The sequence below is a fragment of the Porites lutea genome, chromosome 7 (assembly GCF_958299795.1).
Source record: "Porites lutea chromosome 7, jaPorLute2.1, whole genome shotgun sequence".
In the NCBI taxonomy this organism is placed as follows: Eukaryota; Metazoa; Cnidaria; class Anthozoa; order Scleractinia; family Poritidae; genus Porites; species Porites lutea.
Window position 1 is genome coordinate 3,558,594 of NC_133207.1, and position 16,524 is coordinate 3,575,117.

Here is a 16,524-nt window from a genome sequence, read left to right on the forward strand (position 1 = left end):
CGAATGATTGGCATTAGAGCAAGCCATATATGGTGGAGATTGCGTGATTCGGTCAGCGGAGTTTCGAATTTTCAGTACAATTTTCAATGAATCGTGGTGGAAACTTTACTCAAAGCTATTTGCAGAAATTCTTATTTTCAAGGTATTTCAGAGTTATCTTGCTGGTCTTTTTGTCTCATACTATAGATGAATTTTTTATCTCTTAAGAGTTTTGTTGAGATCGTCTCTGGTTTCGGCAAAGAAAGAAGTTACTCTCTGACTACAAAGTGAAGTTGTTGCAAAGTGTAATTTAGTAATCAAAGAAGGTGAAAATACAAAATGTCTTAATTTGCACAGCATAAAATATAGTATACCAAAACAGTGACTGAGGGATCTTGTGCGTAAGGACATTGAGATACTTGCTTTAATTTGATAACGACAGTCTGGATAAATTGTATTTTGTACACCTCAGACAAGGGGAGCTCAGAAAAACTGATTATCATAAATAATTCCAAGAAAATTCTAAGCCATGTTATATTTTTCCAAACTATTAAATGAAAAATCAATATCATAGATATCCTTTATAATCATAACTGTAACAAAATTCTCAAGTTTGATTGGCTATCAACTGTCCTGATTTCAACACTAATAGGACAGTGCAATTGGACAGTATTTGTCATGCCGAAGTAATTGGACAGTGCACACCATCACATGCTTCTAATTAAATGGCTTTTTTGTTCATTGCTAGCAAAAAAGACTCTCAGGATTTCTTGTGTTTTAAGTTGAAAAAGGCCTAAAATATCACAAATCTTGTTATGGTTATGATTAATAATATTTGGTAACAGAACTTTGTGTTTTCCAGTCTGGTCTGTAATCATACTCCTTATTAATTAAACAAATCGAACTCCTGCTAAGTGGTCCATTGATTTTGTTAATCATTTGTATGATTTACAGACCAAATTGGACTCCACTCAGTCCTATTACCCTTATTAATTTGGGATAATTTAGTTTAGGTTATAAGTGAGGAAGTCGGAAGCATTTTTTACCTTCCTAATTGTCCAGATTTCTGGAAATGGTTAACAATTGCTCCCAAAATGAAATTTGTACTGTGGTTTAGGATGTTGAAACATAGGTGGGGGTAGTTTTAGCTTTGCACCAACAGCCTATCTAATACAGCTTGACTCTAGTCTTCTCTCTCAAAAATCAGGAAGCTAAGCATTTGGGAGAGTTCTTGCAGGCTTTCTTGATATATTGGCAAAATCTGAGATGGTCACTACACAGTGAAATCTTTGATTAATAGAGACTTAGCCAACATGATTTTTTCTCTGAAGTAGGGAGTTTAAGAAAAGGAGTTTTTGAGTGGCGAATGTCAACCAGAAGTGAGACGTTTTCACTGTTAATATTATTATCTTGATACTGCCAGATTGGTCTTATAGAGATGACTTGCCCAGATTTGTAGGCGAACCACTGCCAAATATTATAAAATGTCCACTCCCCAATGAGAGCTATGAAAGCCAATTTTTCACGTATACTGGTATGTGTGTTAAATAGTTATAATAACGTTAGGATTTTCTTTTAATTTACATGTATAACTTCAGAGTTGTGACAAGAAATGCCAGTAAAGGAAGCAGCTCTTCAAGATGGCTGAAGAGGCAGCAAACAGTAAGAGCCATTGATAATATGAGACAGTAACTATTGACGTGTTACGAGTCAGTGTTGAGTTTGAGTACCATGCAGCAATAGAAATTGAAGGACTGAAATTTGAGCGCAATTTTATATCATTTGACATTTTATTAAATTTTATACGTGAAATTAGGACTTGTTTGTGAAGAAGGCACTGGAGGACAACTATCTTTGCCGTAGCGGCTACAAACTGATTGAGCTGGATGACAGATTTCATTTCCTTCAACCTGGAAGAGTCGTGATTGACTGTGGTGCAAGTCCAGGTAACTTCCTGATAACAGTTCAGGTTACTTTACTTTTAAACACAAACTTTGTGATCATTAACTTGCAACCACAGATGTGTTTCCAGTGGTTGCTTCTTTCCCTCTCTCAGAGGGAGAGAAGCAACAACCGTAAAAATGTCTGCAGTCACAGGCTAGATGATTATAGCGTAACATTGATAAAGAAATTCAATTGACTGTTTACTTGACTTTGGGTTTAGATTTTTACACTTGAATTAGGTACCTCCATTCCTAGTTTTTATGATAAAACATGTGTGGAATTGCAGTTATAGCTGCAATAGAACATGCATTTATTCAAGTCAAATGACATTTTACCCAGTTTTAAGTTGTCTGTTTTGTTTAATCATTACCTTCAGGTTCATGGACTCAAGTGGCTGTTAACCGAGTATTGACAAGGCAGGCTGGTTTGTACATTATAATAATAAACTTCTAGCAAAAGAATTATTATTAATAATAATATAATAATAATATACAGTATTTATAGAGCGCTAATTCCCAATGGTCCAATTATTGGACCATTGGGAATCATTATTGAATCATGATCATTCATACCACTTATTAACTGAGAGTGAGGTCATCATAGGGAAATCTCAGACCGAGGCTTATCAATGCATTGACCAAGCGATATCATCAAGGCTGAGGTCCGATATTTCCCTGTAATGACCAAACAGACAAGGTTAATAAGTTATTTACTATGGCCTTTTTATTACGAACCTCAGCCGGCAGGGAGAGCAAGTGGTGATACGTTGCAGTGCAGGAGGTGGAAGAGGAAAGGGTGGGAGATGGGATTTCTACAAGGGTGGAAAGCAGGAGGAATAGGTGGAAATTTTGCAGCAATGCCTAATATTTTTGCAAATGAAAAGACTTAAGAAGAAAGCCAAGAAAAAAAGGAGTGGGAGCCCCCCTTCCCCCCCTCCAAAAAAAAGCCGGTCTTGGACTAGATTGTGAGCTAGCCTGCTCTAAGGCTGGCTTTTGACCCTCTAGTTCACCATAAAAAATATAGTTTGAAGATGAGGATATGTCAAAATATTCAATGTTTCTCTTTGGTCTAGGTCAGCAGAAAGGTCTTGTCATTGCAGTGGATTTGTTAGGTATATAAAAATTAATCTTTTGAATTTAGAAATTGTTGTTCATTGTAAATTTTATGTTTGTTATAGATCACTGACCGTAATTTGTACTAATAGAAGTAATGGAAATACATGAAAAAAGGATAAACAGCATGGTAAAAGGAGGAGAACTAACTGTTTATTTTTGAATGTGTGATGGAATTCATAAATTAGATTAATTAGCATTGGTGTATGCAGTAGCTAAAGTATCGATGATGTCGGAGTGTCGACACTCTGACATCATCTATGTCCCCTACTTATATCAAATATTACTATGGGTTATTTGCATTTCTGTCAAATTTACTGACAAATTTACAACGATGAAGGAGATAACGCCAGTAAGGTAAATTTGATGGAGCCAGCATGGCCAAGTGGTCAGTGCATCAGACTCGACGAGTTCGAGTCTTGCTCTGCCCACTTGCTGGATTTGTTCTTGATCATCCCTAGTTCAAATCCTCTGCCGCTCCTGTAAATAGCCAAATGGTCGCCTCCTGCCTGTTGTGGTTTTTAATCCTGTTATGTTGTATTTGAATAATTTATTTGTTTCTAAGTACTGGTGTTTGAGTGGAGTGCCTGCAAACTAGCTGGATAAGCTAAGTGCACTTTCTATTATAAACAAGCCTTTAAACCTTTTTTAAACCACATAACTTGGTGGCCTACATGTAAGTTACAAATTTTGTCTTTCTTAACTAGACATTGAAGACATTCTTGGAGCAACCATTTTATCAAGATGTGATTTTACAGATGCCAGCACACAGAGGAAAATACTCTCACTACTACCACCAGCCGGAGCTGATGTTATAATGAGGTACGGTAAAACAGACTGCTGCTTTTTTTTTTCTTTTTTAACTGGAGCTGATTGTAATGGTATTATATATATTGTACCATTTAGATTATTTTCTTTTTCATACACAGGTCATTTCATACTCTGCATTAATAATTGGCTAGTTTGCATTTCACAACTTACTATAAAGAATGAAATTTAATTTGGTTGTAATGTTTTTTACTAGGAAATCCTTATATATTTAATATAATGCTTATCCCGGTACGTGAACAAAGAAAAGCAATAAAGTTTTGGTTGCCAGTCAAATAACTTACTTGTGAGGCACCTACTTGATCCAGTCATCCAAAAAGAAGGCTATGTCAATAGGAAACATCGTGCTTATCCTTGTATTCTTGTTTTGTGCTATAAATATGAATTCTCATTTTCCTACTTGCTTCATAGCCCTTCTTTAATACTTTGCGCTGGGGCCATAACTAGATAGAGGGGTGAAAGCATTACAAAATTAACAAAACAGTGGTTAAACACTGTTATAAACACATGACATTGCTTGTATCTTTGAGCTCCTATACCCCGGAATTGACTAAACTGCTTTAATATTGCTTTTAAACCATGAACACCTGAAATATTTTTGGCATGCTAGTGTGTTAGTCTGACAAACAAGCCAATCAAGTGTGAAACAACTAAACCTCAAGCAGTTTTTTTTATATCGTAGCTGAATTAATAATCCTGTGTACAGTTACATCTTTTTTGTTTATTTTCAGTGACATGGCTCCAAATGCCACAGGAAACCATACTATAAACCATGAAGCCATCTTGGTTAGTCATATATAGATCAATTTATTATTTACCAATTTGAGATTATTAGAGATTCCGAAAAGTAATGTGTGCCTAACAATATCACAGGAGTTAACTGCAATTTTTTTAGCTTTGGAGAGGGAGAGGCATTAGCTGAAACAGGTTTAGGGAGGCTTTCAGAATAATATTATTAAAGAATTTATTTAAAAGGGGTTTAAAGGCTTGCTTACATTGGAAAGTGCACGTAGCTTATCCAGCTAGTTTACAGGCACCCCACTTAAATACTTAGAAACAAATACTTTAAATTAATGCAACATAACAGGATTAAAAACCCCAACTGGCAGGTGGCAACCAGTTGGCTATTTACAAGTGTGGCCAAGGATTTGAACTCGGGACAACCAAGAACAAATCCAGCAAGTGGCCAGAGCGGGACTCAAACCAGGGACCACCGGATTGTGAGTCCAACGCGCTGAACACTAAAAAAGAGAAAGAGAAATACTTTATTAGTGTTATCGATGATTCTCACAGAAATTTACTGAAAAGGGCTTAAAATGTGCTTTGTTTTGTATTCACTGCGGTTGTTGATGCCCATAATGTCAGAGAATTAGGTTAATAATAAAATACACTGCTGATATGAAAGAAGAGCTCTGGGCTCTGGTAATAACTCCACTTATAGAAAGAAAGGTCTATTAAAGAAGAGATATGAGTTATTAAATTTAAGCCATCTTATCCGCAGAACCTTTGTGAATCAGCCTTTGAATTCAGCAAAGATGTGTTGAAGCCTGGTGGGCGTTTTCTATGTAAGCTCTGGGATGGTTATGGCACACAAGGTGAGGAAAGGGAACATACACATGTCAAGTAAACCAAAAATCTTTCCTTAAAACTTAGCACTCACCAGAAAGGAAAGGGACATTACAGCCACCTTAAGTTTTGAAAAATAAAAGAAGGTTCTAAATTTCTCCAGAATTTCTCTAAGCTTTGTCCAACAAGGCACTAAGATTTCAATTTGCCAGGTATTTGCAATAACTGGGCCGGGAGCTGTATTGCTGACTTTTCTACTTATTTACTTTTTAATTTTTCAGATTTATTTTTTTAAATTTTCAGATTTTATCAAAATTTTGCAAGGTTATTTCAAGCAAGTTAAAGAATGCAAGCCGCAAGCAAGCAGGAAGGAATCAGCTGAAATTTATCTTTACGCTGAGAACTTTAAAAAATAACGTACATGATGTTGCATGTGCACAAATAAAGCTGACAACATAATGCAACGTGCTTCATTCCCACTACCGTAGTCAAGATAAAGGAGCGGTTGTTGTTTTACGTGTTTAATTTACTGATGTTAAGTTATTGAACTCTTTTTTTGAGTATGGACTGTTTGAATCGGCTCCTTGGTCAAAACAGTAAGAACTGACTGTGAACAACTACGCGATCCAACTAATTGGCGTAACTTTATAGGCCGGTGCAAGACTTCTGTTATATGGGGATGTGACAGATGTGGCATAGTCAGGGCTGGTTTACACGTGGAGCTCACGTGCGCCGCAACAGCGCTTGCATGGTCCGGACGAAAAGCAAATCTGCCATTTTCGAGCCTTTTGCGGACCACGTCAAACGGCTCGAAAAAGAGAGAAAGACCCTTTGTGACTACTTGACAACGACGTTATCCATTTTCATGACCCTCTGTTTATGTATTGCGGTATAAAGCTGTATAAAGTGGAATATCAAAAGCATTTTCAAGCAAAAGGTGCGGTGCACCTACACTTGCGTGCAAAGCATGCATTAATCGTGTTGTCACTTCTTGAATAAATCGTCCTCTCTAGTTATTAAGTCCCCTGTTTATAAAGAAAGAGAGTTTTTAAGCCCCTCTGTTCAGTTAGCCCTATCCTCTCCCACGTCCGGACACCCCGAACGTTCCCCTTGATCCGCCAGTCGACTTTGCAGGTGTATATGTAAACAATTTTCTCTAGCAGTGCTTGATCTAACTGAAGCCCCTGGAAGACTTTAAGGGCAAGCCACATGACTCTCTTTCAGCCTTATGATTTTGATCGAAAACTGCACCAAAATTGTAATTCCGGGCGCTTTCCATTTAGTCAAAATTTCCGGAATTTCTGGTTCGGCCGTAAATGGAACACGTTTCGTCGGCTCGTCCCACTGGAAAATTCCCAGAAAAAGTGGAAAAATCTAAAAAGGTGGGCCCGTTTTTCCGGTTGGAATTTCCGAACGGAATGTCGTGTTCCATTTACCTTTCTCGTAGTTTGCACCAGTTCCAGGTCCACGGTCGGGCACCGCGACGTACCGGTGTTTACGACCAAATGGAACAACTTTTTACCAATCGGAAATTCCACTTTTGCTCCCACCGAAATTTCCGGGTTTTTTTCCTAAATGGAAAGCGCCCTCCATCACTGTTCCATACTTTCCTCTGGATCCAAAAATGCTATGAAATCAAGTAAACTCAAATAAATAAATAAAAGCAAAGTTTTCAGCAACTTCTTCGTTGACCTAAGCTGCACGATTCGACTGAACACCGTCCTGGAGAAAAGCTAGTGAAGTTGCCTTCGATTCACCTAAAGTACAAGTCACAAAATTTCGGCTCGAACGGCGAAAATTAAAGTTGCGTGGGGTTCCTGTGATTAAGTCGGTTAATCAAAGAAGCGAGGCTACCAAGTTGCTTATCAAAGATGGCGGATCATCAAGGTAAGGAAGGAACTTTTGCCTGTTGTAACTTTCATTTTCTTCGGACTTTGTGGGTAATCAGGTGTTTTTACGCCGTTTCCATCTCGTAGAATGAACACGGATGCTTTATTTCAAGCTTTTTTTATTTACCGTTTTCGTTAAAGCTGTGGTTTGATTCGCAAAAGAATGATGCTGATCGACGTCAGCTGTCAGGTTAATTCATTGTGACAAATCAATGAATTAAAAATTATTAATATTTAGGGTTACCCTTTATGTGAAATTAAGTGTAACTGTTTGAAGACATACGAACATGGAGTTTCAGAAATCAAGTTTTTGTGAGGACGTTTTGATAATAAACTGTTTTAAAATTGGCCATTTAATAACAGTTGTGTGCCCAGTGCCCAGGCCTTTGAATAGAAGCGAGGATGGCGGTGATCTTGTTTGGTTACAAACCTTCTTGTTTTTCATATGTAAATGATCATGTTTACGGGGTTGTTAGCATGAGAATACCACGATTTGCACATGCAGGAAGGTTTGTAACAAAACAATGTCACCGCCAGCCATGCTTCTATTCAAATGCCAGTGCACTGAGCACGTAACTGTAAAATGGCCTATTAGTGATAACATATGTAAACGTAATTCACGATTTCAATGATGCTTTTTTTATCTTTGACTGCAATAATAATAGTAATATTTGAACAACATGTCACAACATTTTCCAAGTTGCTTTTACTTACCTCAAAGGTTCATATCCTAAGTAAATTCTACGATTAAATTTCCCTTGTTTCATTATATACAAAATCAGATGTCAGCCTTCAAGACTGTTTCAGTTTTGGGTTTGTACTTCTCTTTAAAAATTTCTACCTTCCAGACCCTACTTCCCCTTGAAATCTCTATTGATCTTTGATCCATGAGAGGTATGGATATTTTCTGAAACCACACATTGGTTCAAAAAGTGTTCTATTACAAATTTGGTCAGAACTTGAAGGGCCGTCATTAAGAGCCAGGGGCTGGGGGTTTCCCCCAACTGATATGAATGTGGTTCCTGGGTCGGTTCCTGGCTACTCTCATTGGAAAATAGAAGAAAAATTCAACCAAAAGAAATCCCTAGCTGTATGATTCCCTGCCTACTTGTTGTACTTTCCTGGCAACTCGAAATTGTAGTGACAACCCTGGGAACTGTGCCCCATCTCCCTAAGGAAACCTCAATTAATTTTTGTGGATTAACCTGTTGAGTAATTAGTGGCTGGGTAGGACACAGGCTTGGATTTTTGGTCTTCTGATCAGGAGAAAAGTCTCCTGATCTTGAAAAGTCTAGACTTGACCTTTTGCCACCTCTAACACTGCCCCTTTTTCCCATCTGTAGGCACTGGAAACTATGATGAGGCCATCATGGCCCAGGTGGATAATATCCAGAAAGAGGTACTATCACCCTAGGAATACATTTCCATTTGATATGCAACAGGGATGCTTTTCAGACAGCTGAATTCTTAGGGAGTCCAATCTGGACATGGCTTGCGCTCAGGCTTTGTTTGACCTCACAAGAGGACTGCATAAAAACAGACAATCAAATAAGAGCTATATTGATTTTCATACTGCTTAAGACATCAAAATTTAATGCTTTACTTAATAGTACCTCATTTGTTTAATATATTATGACAAATTGTTGACACACAACCCAAAGCAATACTTGTATAGGTAAAAGTAGAGGCTTTAGTCCTGGGGGTACTCACTAAAATTTTATATGAGAAAGCTTTCACCCTAAGTCCCTACCTCTTACTCATTTATATGCCATTTTTAGCAGAAGTACCCCTTCCATATCATATACCTTTTACTGACAAATTTAATATACCTCACCTAGTGAAATCCATTGTACCCTTTCAATATACCTGGAGCTTTAAAATGGCACCCCTTTGGGACAGAGCCTCCCCGTCATAATATAGGGAATACCCCCCCTGGGCTTTCAGTCCTGAACACTGTAAGGCTATGTTTGACCAAAATCTATTTACACCCATAAGTGAGATAACCAGCATCCTTACATCTTTTTCAAATGGGATTCCCCTGGTGGACCACAGTCAAAGCCCTATAATTTATTAGTTGAACATCATAAATTTAGCCACCACCCATACATGTCAGTGACCACAACCACTTTTGGAGTGGACGGTTTTAGAACCTTCCATTATTTTTTAAACATTTTGTAAGCAACAACTTCACAGATGGTCTGATTGTTGTGTTTGTTGCTTCCATTTATCTGCTCAGAGTATACAGCAGGTGTATTTTCCAAAATGCTGAACGGGTGCCGAACGCTGAATGACTCTGAAGTGAAGTGATTATAGGGTTAGGAAATAAAATCGAGGAAAAATCAAGTTTTAGTTCATGTTTAGCCAGCTGGTATAACGACCCTAAATGGACCTTATTCACTAGGTTTTATAGGGGGTGGACAAAACACTGGCTCCCAGTGCATGGAGTATGCCAATGGACTACCTATATGGACTACCCTAAAATGGAGTGTGCGGCTGAAGTTTAGTGATTCCATGCGCCTGCTAACCGGGCAATAGTAGAGAAAATCCTCTATGTAATTCTTTACTGTAGATGTATCAGACTTTTTCCTGAAAGGCACCCCCACAGTTTGACTCTTGTAAGCTACCACAAAGACTTGGATTTTCCACTGGCTACGAGTGAGAGTTTAAGTGTAATATCAACAGTTGTCATCTTCATTTGATTTGTCATTTTATTCCTAGATTGCAGATATACACAAACTTGTTAGTGACAAAATGGACATCACCTGCCTAGAAAAAGAATATGCCATGGATGATTTTGTATACCAGTCTAAAATCAAGGTACACTACAAAACTAAACTTATCCATTTCTTGTTTAGTATAGTACTTAAATACTAATTCTGTAAGCTTCTTGAAAATGTTACTATAAGTTTAAACCTGCACCCACTTAATCAACACTAATATGATAGGTTAAACACAAGGCTAGGGCTTAGGAAAGAGAGTAATCCCTCCCACCCAGAGAAGTTGTTGATTGCTTTCATTTTCTTTTCTCTTAATTAACTACAGGACCTAGCTTTGACATACTCACATGTGAGAAAAACAAGAGGTGATGGGAACTGTTTCTACAGAGCTTTTGGATTTTCTTACCTTCAGGAACTGATTGGCAATCAAAAGGAATATGAGAGGTGAGACATGGCAATTTATATTGCATGACCAAAAAATACCCCAGCAGATGGGATGCATAAGTACACCATATCTGCAAACCAGTTGACTGCGATCAAACAAGTGTTTTACAAATGTACAAAAACTTAATTAGAGTGCTTCTAAAGTTAACTGACACTTTACCATAGCACTGGGACATCATTCAAGGGGTATGACAACACTCTTCACTGCTTTAAGTTACTGAAAACTGTGTAATTCTCTGCTTTTGTTTGGGGCATGGCTTTAGCTTTAAGTGGGATTCATTAGCTTCTGACAAAGAGACTCCAGGACATGAAACTCTCATGTGTGATATTATGTACACCATGTCAATGATATTTCATCACCTTGTACTTAAATGTACAGTTGTAGTCACTGTAATAGCCCACGTTCAATATATTAAAATTCAAACATGACTCCGAACAGGCTTTAGGGTAAAAATTGCAAATTTTTTATGACTCTGTTGTCTTGCAATTTCCAGAAGAGACTTGAGCACAAAGATAACCAAATATAGAAAAAGGAACAGAAAGCCTCAGAGTCATTAGAATTTTAATATATCGAACGTTGGCTATTAAAATACAACATTTGACCAATTTTTTTTAAACATTCCACCATCCGTTGTAGACAACAATTTCCTGCAGCATTTCTCTGTGTGGTCACGCAAAATGAAAATGCTTCTCTTAAAGCAGTCTGTAATACTCTGTTGCGAGTGAAGACTTAATTGGTAAATAAATAAATAAATAAATAAATACACCGGGGAGCATTGTGCAACAACACAAAGAATGGATTCATGGGAGACTAGTTTTAAGGTCTAGGCTATAGTGTTTAGACTTAATTATTGCTGTCACTTTTCGTTGTGTCTTTAAACAGATTTCATTCCTTAGCATCTCAAAGTAAAGATGAACTTGTCTCTCTTGGATTCCCTTCCTTCACGATTGAGGACTTTCATCAAGTTGTAAGTTAACCAAAATGGTCAAATTGCCATACCATGAATGTCCGAAATATGCCTGTATCTTCTGTGGCGCTAATAAGTGAAATTTCCCTTTAAAAAAAAAAACAAAACAAAACAAGAAATGTTATCCTTTAATGTCTTAATCTCCAAAACATCTGTGTGATATTGAGGGGACTTGTCAGTTGCTAATCACCACTTAACTAGCAGAGGTGGTATGTTTGTGTGTTTCCAGGGGATACTTCTCAATAGACTGTCTGAGTTTTTGAGGAAGATGGAGAAATATAAAGCCTTTCCTAGACCACAGTCTACTTGTGATTGCATTATATAACAGACTTAATTCTTTTCACCCATGGACTGGCCATTATGTTCATGTGTGTTCACTCTTTGAGCTTACTGGTTTATTGAGTCAAAACAAAATGCTTAGCTCTACTAACTATGTAACCTTTTTTACTCAGACGTGGTTCTCATCGAGTGTTAGTTCATTAAATATATGTCCTTTTGTCTGAATACCAGTTCATGGAAACAATTGAAGCTGTTGGAAAAGAACAGTCTGTTGAGGAGCTTGAAAAGGTATGAGTAAAAATTAAACTTCAACCAATCAGAATGAGGCATTTTATTTGGGTTGTTTTCCTACTCATAGGCCTTGTCAGGTACTCACATTGTGGGTGGCTCCCTGATCCTAAAATGTTCTATTGTTGGTATAGGATTTAATGAAGCTGAAACAAATGATGGAATTGCAGACATTTTAGGTATCCTGCTGATGAACAGTTACAACTTAAATACATATTTTGAGCCACAACAATTAATTTGCTGTTCTTCCTCTTTGAAAAACACATAATTAATTCTAACCAAAAGCAATTTTTACACCAGTAATTCTGCCTAAAACCAAACAGTGTCTTTTTTGTTGCAGTTGTTCTGTTACCTCCCTCTTATGGCCATGTAGCCATGCACCTATAAACCAATTCCTCTCCTCTCTACAATGGTTCTCTGTTTTTCTTTGTATGCTTCACCCTTCATGAATTTGGCCTTTGGGTGGAGATGTGTTGATTCATGGTTAGACTAGCTAGACTGTTCACATTCCCTTATTTTTTCGAAGATCATGAGGATCGAGCACTTACCAGTATGGGCAGCCAGCTTGGTTTCATGTGTACTGTCCCCCGCTCCCTAAGTAGATTTGACACTCACTCAAGATGGCTACCCATCTTATGGCCAACCTCAAAACTTCCTGCCCTGTACAAGAACAAAGGTTTAGAACCCGAGGTATTCTCTCCCTTTTCGAATGTCTGCTACAATGCCTTTAATTATGCAGCATTACAAAAAAATGTTACACAATAGCTTTTGTGTTTTGGGGCATACTGTGTGTAGTAACAGGTTTACCAGTACTGAGGAAATTTTTCATATATTTAGTTTATTGTGAAGCTATCTAACTTTCAAGAATTATTTAAATGACAGTTGTCTTTGTTTTCTCAGATATTCTGTGATGATGGCCTTTCAAACTACATTGTTGTATATCTACGACTTTTAACATCAGCTCAACTTCAGAGAAAGTCGGACTTTTTCCAGAATTTCATAGAAGGAGAGAGGTCGATTAAAGAATTCTGTAGCCAGGTACACATTATCCCTGCTTATTATTATTAATTTTTAGGCTTGGGCATTCCACAGGAAGCTAATTATTAATGTTGTCCTTGTCAATGCTTTGAATGTTCTTCCTCTCTCATCAGGAAGTAGAACCAATGGCCAAAGAAAGCGACCATATTCATATCATAGCACTGACTGATGCCCTTGGTGTTTGTGTCCGTGTGGTATACATGGATAGGGGCGGAGATTCATCTGTCAATCATCATGACTTCCCAGAGGATGGTTCACGTCCCCTAGTCTTTCTACTGTATAGACCTGGACATTATGATGTTTTGTACCAGAAACAACTATAATAGAATTTTTTTTAAAATCAGTTAATTTCAACATGAAATAAATACATTTTTTTCTGTAGGATATTTATTTTTACTAAAAGTGGTTTGTACAGAATATTTGTGAATAAAGGTATCTGTTAAGTTTGATATGTTTCTTTGATTGTTCTTATGGCAGATAGTACTATTCTTTCATATCAAGTGTTTCCAAAGTTCACAACATAATGTGAAATACTTCTTTTTGGATGCGGCCTAGGGTAAAGAAAGACATTTATATTCTATTTCGCGTACAGTCAAGTTCACAGGGAGGGGAGGAGAGGTACTTCTTATAATGGCCTATACAGGGGGGCTCCTCTGGAAAGGGGTACGTTTTTTAGACTTCAGGTATATGAAAGGGTAGGGAAATCTTTCATTTGTGTTTATAAAAAGGCCCACGATGGCTAACAGATGCATTTTATGGTTTAAAAGTCAAGAAAACGTTCTGGTTTTGATTGATTCATATTTAAGAGAGTGCATTTAAGATAGGTAAAAGGGATGCTAATTTCTAAACAAGCTTATCTGAAAGGGGTACCATTTTCGTGGAAAATGGTATATAAATGGGTATGGGGCCCGGGGGGCACACTTGGGTATCATTTGGGTGGGTATGTGCCGCCCGGGAGACCAAATTGGCACCCCGTTCTAAAAAAAAATTCCCCTAAAATTGATACCCCGTTCTCTGATCTAGAAATGGGCCAATTTTTTATACCCCGTTCTAGAATTCGCCCCAAAACTGATACCCCCTTCTAGAAATGGGCCAATTTTTTGTACTCCGTTCTAGAAAATTTGTAAATTGAAATAGCCCTGCTTTTTTTTAAAAAGATATTTCTTTATTTGTTCGACTTATACATGAAATAAATGCTTCTTCATAATCATCCGGAGTACGTTTCCTGTGCATCTGGATACAATGCGGTTAATTATGACGCAAGATCTCACACCACGCATAGAACCATGCTCGTAAGCTAACGATTTTCCTTCTCCTTCCCCCCTCCCTTTCTTTTGAGCCCGTCTTCATCTCCCTCGGGTATATTAAAGACTCGTTCCAGACTTTATCCAAGATGGCGGAGTCAGCGCTCGCGGCTCGCGCCAAAATACGCCCGCCCTGCACGCTAAAACACAGGGTGCAACAAGAGTACAACAGTTTGCTTGTTAACGCATTGAACCGTATTTTTAAAAGCAATCTGTTCTTGAATAATTTCAAATGGCTGCTTACAAAACTGGAGCTTTCGTGCGTTCGAAATATAAATACATCGACACATAAATAAAGTTCATCATCATCATCATACCCCGTTCTAGAAAACGCCTCTGAAATGGATACCCGTTCCAAATCAGGAGCTTCAAAAATCACGACCCCGTTGGGCGGCACATACCCGTATAGGTAATGTATGGGAGTACCCCCCCGGGGTAAGGGGTGGACCTCGGGGCGGAACCTCACCGTATAAAACTTTGTTGAGTACACGCCCCCAGGGGTAAAATTACACCCATTCCATAACCCCTTTTCAGACCTTAAAAACCTTCACAGAAAGAAAATAGGACCCCTCCCTTGTCGCTCGTACTTTGTATAGCGTATACAGGGTACAGTACACCCTTTCCCACTCCCCCACCCTCACGGACCATTCGGCAAGTTCTGCCTTCGCCGGACATTCTACTGTAAATCTGTGACGTGGTTGTATACTTATATGGTACTTGTCATCCTTATATTTTGGGGTAATTGTTTGACAGCAGCTTTTAGAAGCATTTTCAAGATGTCATGGAACGACTATATCGACAATCTTATTGCTCGGTCGAAAGGTAGCTCGGGTAAAGCCAACATCGACAAAGCTTGCATCATTGGCTTGGAGAAAGGAAATATGTGGACAACGCAAGAAAACCCTCACGTTTTAATGTTAACACCAGGAGAAGGAATGATTATCGCTGAATGCTTCAGGAAAAAGGATTTTACCGCGTTTTCAACAGATATCCATGTTGAAAATGAGGGCTATATTTTCTTACGCGATATTGACAACAAAATGGTTCTGGCAAGGAGATGCAATGCCGGGATCACGATGCAGGCTTCTAAAAGTGCAGTTGTTATAGCTCGCACACGCGAAGGTGGCCAACAAGGAATCACTAACAAAGCCGTTGCAAAGATTGCTTATTACCTTGAAAGTCTGAATATGTAATTGCAATAGAACTAGAAGGCCTTCAAAAACGCTACAACACCGATATTGAACATGAACTAGCGAGAGTTCCGGTTAAGACAGATGATAGCGTGACTTTGATTTTACTTCATCACGCAATAAGGATGATAAAAGGAAACTTAACATAAAAAGGATCAATAGGACCTGAAAGCGCAATAAAATCAATGTTTTCATAAGCTTTTCAAAAAAGTTTTTGTAGAATGTTGCTGTTTTCATGTTTGTTCATTCTTTTTTTTTCAGTGCAGTATTTCCTGTAATCTTGTACGCAGGCGTTCTTTGTGTCGTAACGCAACGTTTCTCCCCAAGTTTTACTCGACGACACAAAGCAGCTTGATCCGATTCAGGGTCATTCAGGTTTTGTGGACGCATGTGCGCATCATTTTGCGAGGGTCAGGGAGTCCTAAAGGCGAGATACTTGTCCCTTGTCCCAACCCAAGTGTGGCCCCAAAATAAGTGTCCAATGGTCTCCAAGAAGCTAAGACACTGAAGAGGTACAAAGCGTTAGCTCCTTCTGCTTCACACCTAAAAGTGATGGGAGGAGGAGGGATGATTGGGAGATGAAGGAAGTTGTCTTTTTTGCACTCCTAGTTTTTATCCCAACTTCCCCTAACAGTTTTCTAAAGGCTCAGTCCTAATCTAGTAAAAAAACTCACCGATTTATGTCGTGTATTTCCAGGACATTTCATGCAAGCTTACATCGCCGAGTGTCAACAGTATATTTTATTTCCCACAGGTCTTAGCGACACATTTCCATGGTGATTCGCCATTTTGACCATTTGTGGTGCATGTGAAAAAGAAAGTTGTGTATTATTTTAAGTTCTACGCCTACATTTTCACAGATATGGTAAGTCTTTTTGTTTTCAAAAGTGAAAAATATTTTTTGTTACCTAAATAACGTTTATATCTCGTTTTTTGTAGTCCAAGGGAACAACAATCAAGGACGCGTTAGCGAGCTGG

The 16,524-nt window shown here is 38.2% G+C and overlaps 4 protein-coding genes across 4 annotated transcripts in view; all 4 read left to right on the forward strand.

Moving 5' to 3' along the window:
* The first annotated feature begins 72 nt into the window (after nt 1-72).
* Nucleotides 73-6,445, forward strand: LOC140943499 (ribosomal RNA large subunit methyltransferase E-like). Its single transcript, XM_073392592.1, has 9 exons — nt 73-142; nt 1,578-1,641; nt 1,796-1,925; nt 2,300-2,347; nt 2,996-3,034; nt 3,743-3,857; nt 4,595-4,649; nt 5,365-5,458; nt 5,733-6,445. The coding sequence occupies exons 1-9, from the start codon at nt 87-89 to the stop codon at nt 5,843-5,845; spliced, it is 714 nt and encodes a 237-aa protein (XP_073248693.1). The 5' UTR covers nt 73-86; the 3' UTR covers nt 5,846-6,445.
* A 770-nt stretch (nt 6,446-7,215) lies between these two features.
* LOC140942948 (ubiquitin thioesterase OTUB1-like) lies at nt 7,216-13,501 on the forward strand. The gene is made up of 8 exons (XM_073391970.1): nt 7,216-7,316; nt 8,662-8,717; nt 10,037-10,135; nt 10,361-10,479; nt 11,363-11,447; nt 11,958-12,014; nt 12,915-13,052; nt 13,166-13,501. The coding sequence occupies exons 1-8, from the start codon at nt 7,301-7,303 to the stop codon at nt 13,373-13,375; spliced, it is 780 nt and encodes a 259-aa protein (XP_073248071.1). The 5' UTR covers nt 7,216-7,300; the 3' UTR covers nt 13,376-13,501.
* Nucleotides 13,502-15,066: 1,565 nt separating this feature from the next.
* LOC140943516 (profilin-like) lies at nt 15,067-15,549 on the forward strand. The gene has a single exon (XM_073392605.1). It carries the CDS (start codon nt 15,067-15,069, stop codon nt 15,547-15,549), a length of 483 nt encoding a protein of 160 aa, XP_073248706.1.
* Nucleotides 15,550-16,319: 770 nt separating this feature from the next.
* The window catches only part of LOC140943256 (dynein axonemal light chain 1-like), a 6,431-nt gene continuing 6,226 nt past the window's right edge, over nt 16,320-16,524 (forward strand). Inside the window, exons 1-2 of the mRNA XM_073392325.1 lie at nt 16,320-16,411; nt 16,486-16,524. Coding sequence (XP_073248426.1) covers nt 16,409-16,411; nt 16,486-16,524 — 42 coding nt within the window. The 5' untranslated portion in view covers nt 16,320-16,408. The remainder of the gene's footprint in view (nt 16,412-16,485) is intronic.

Bases quoted from the DNA above. Each gene is read 5' to 3' on its own strand.
- LOC140943499 (XM_073392592.1), top strand. From the start codon at position 87: ATGAATCGTGGTGGAAACTTTACTCAAAGCTATTTGCAGAAATTCTTA. The intron at 143-1,577 runs GTATTTCAGAGT...GTATAACTTCAG, and splicing joins CAGAAATTCTTATTTTCAAG to AGTTGTGACAAGAAATGCCA. The intron at 1,926-2,299 runs GTAACTTCCTGA...CATTACCTTCAG, and splicing joins TGACTGTGGTGCAAGTCCAG to GTTCATGGACTCAAGTGGCT.
- LOC140943516 (XM_073392605.1), top strand. From the start codon at position 15,067: ATGGTACTTGTCATCCTTATATTTTGGGGTAATTGTTTGACAGCAGCT.
- LOC140942948 (XM_073391970.1), top strand. The intron at 11,448-11,957 runs GTAAGTTAACCA...TCTGAATACCAG, and splicing joins TTGAGGACTTTCATCAAGTT to TTCATGGAAACAATTGAAGC. The intron at 12,015-12,914 runs GTATGAGTAAAA...TTGTTTTCTCAG, and splicing joins CTGTTGAGGAGCTTGAAAAG to ATATTCTGTGATGATGGCCT.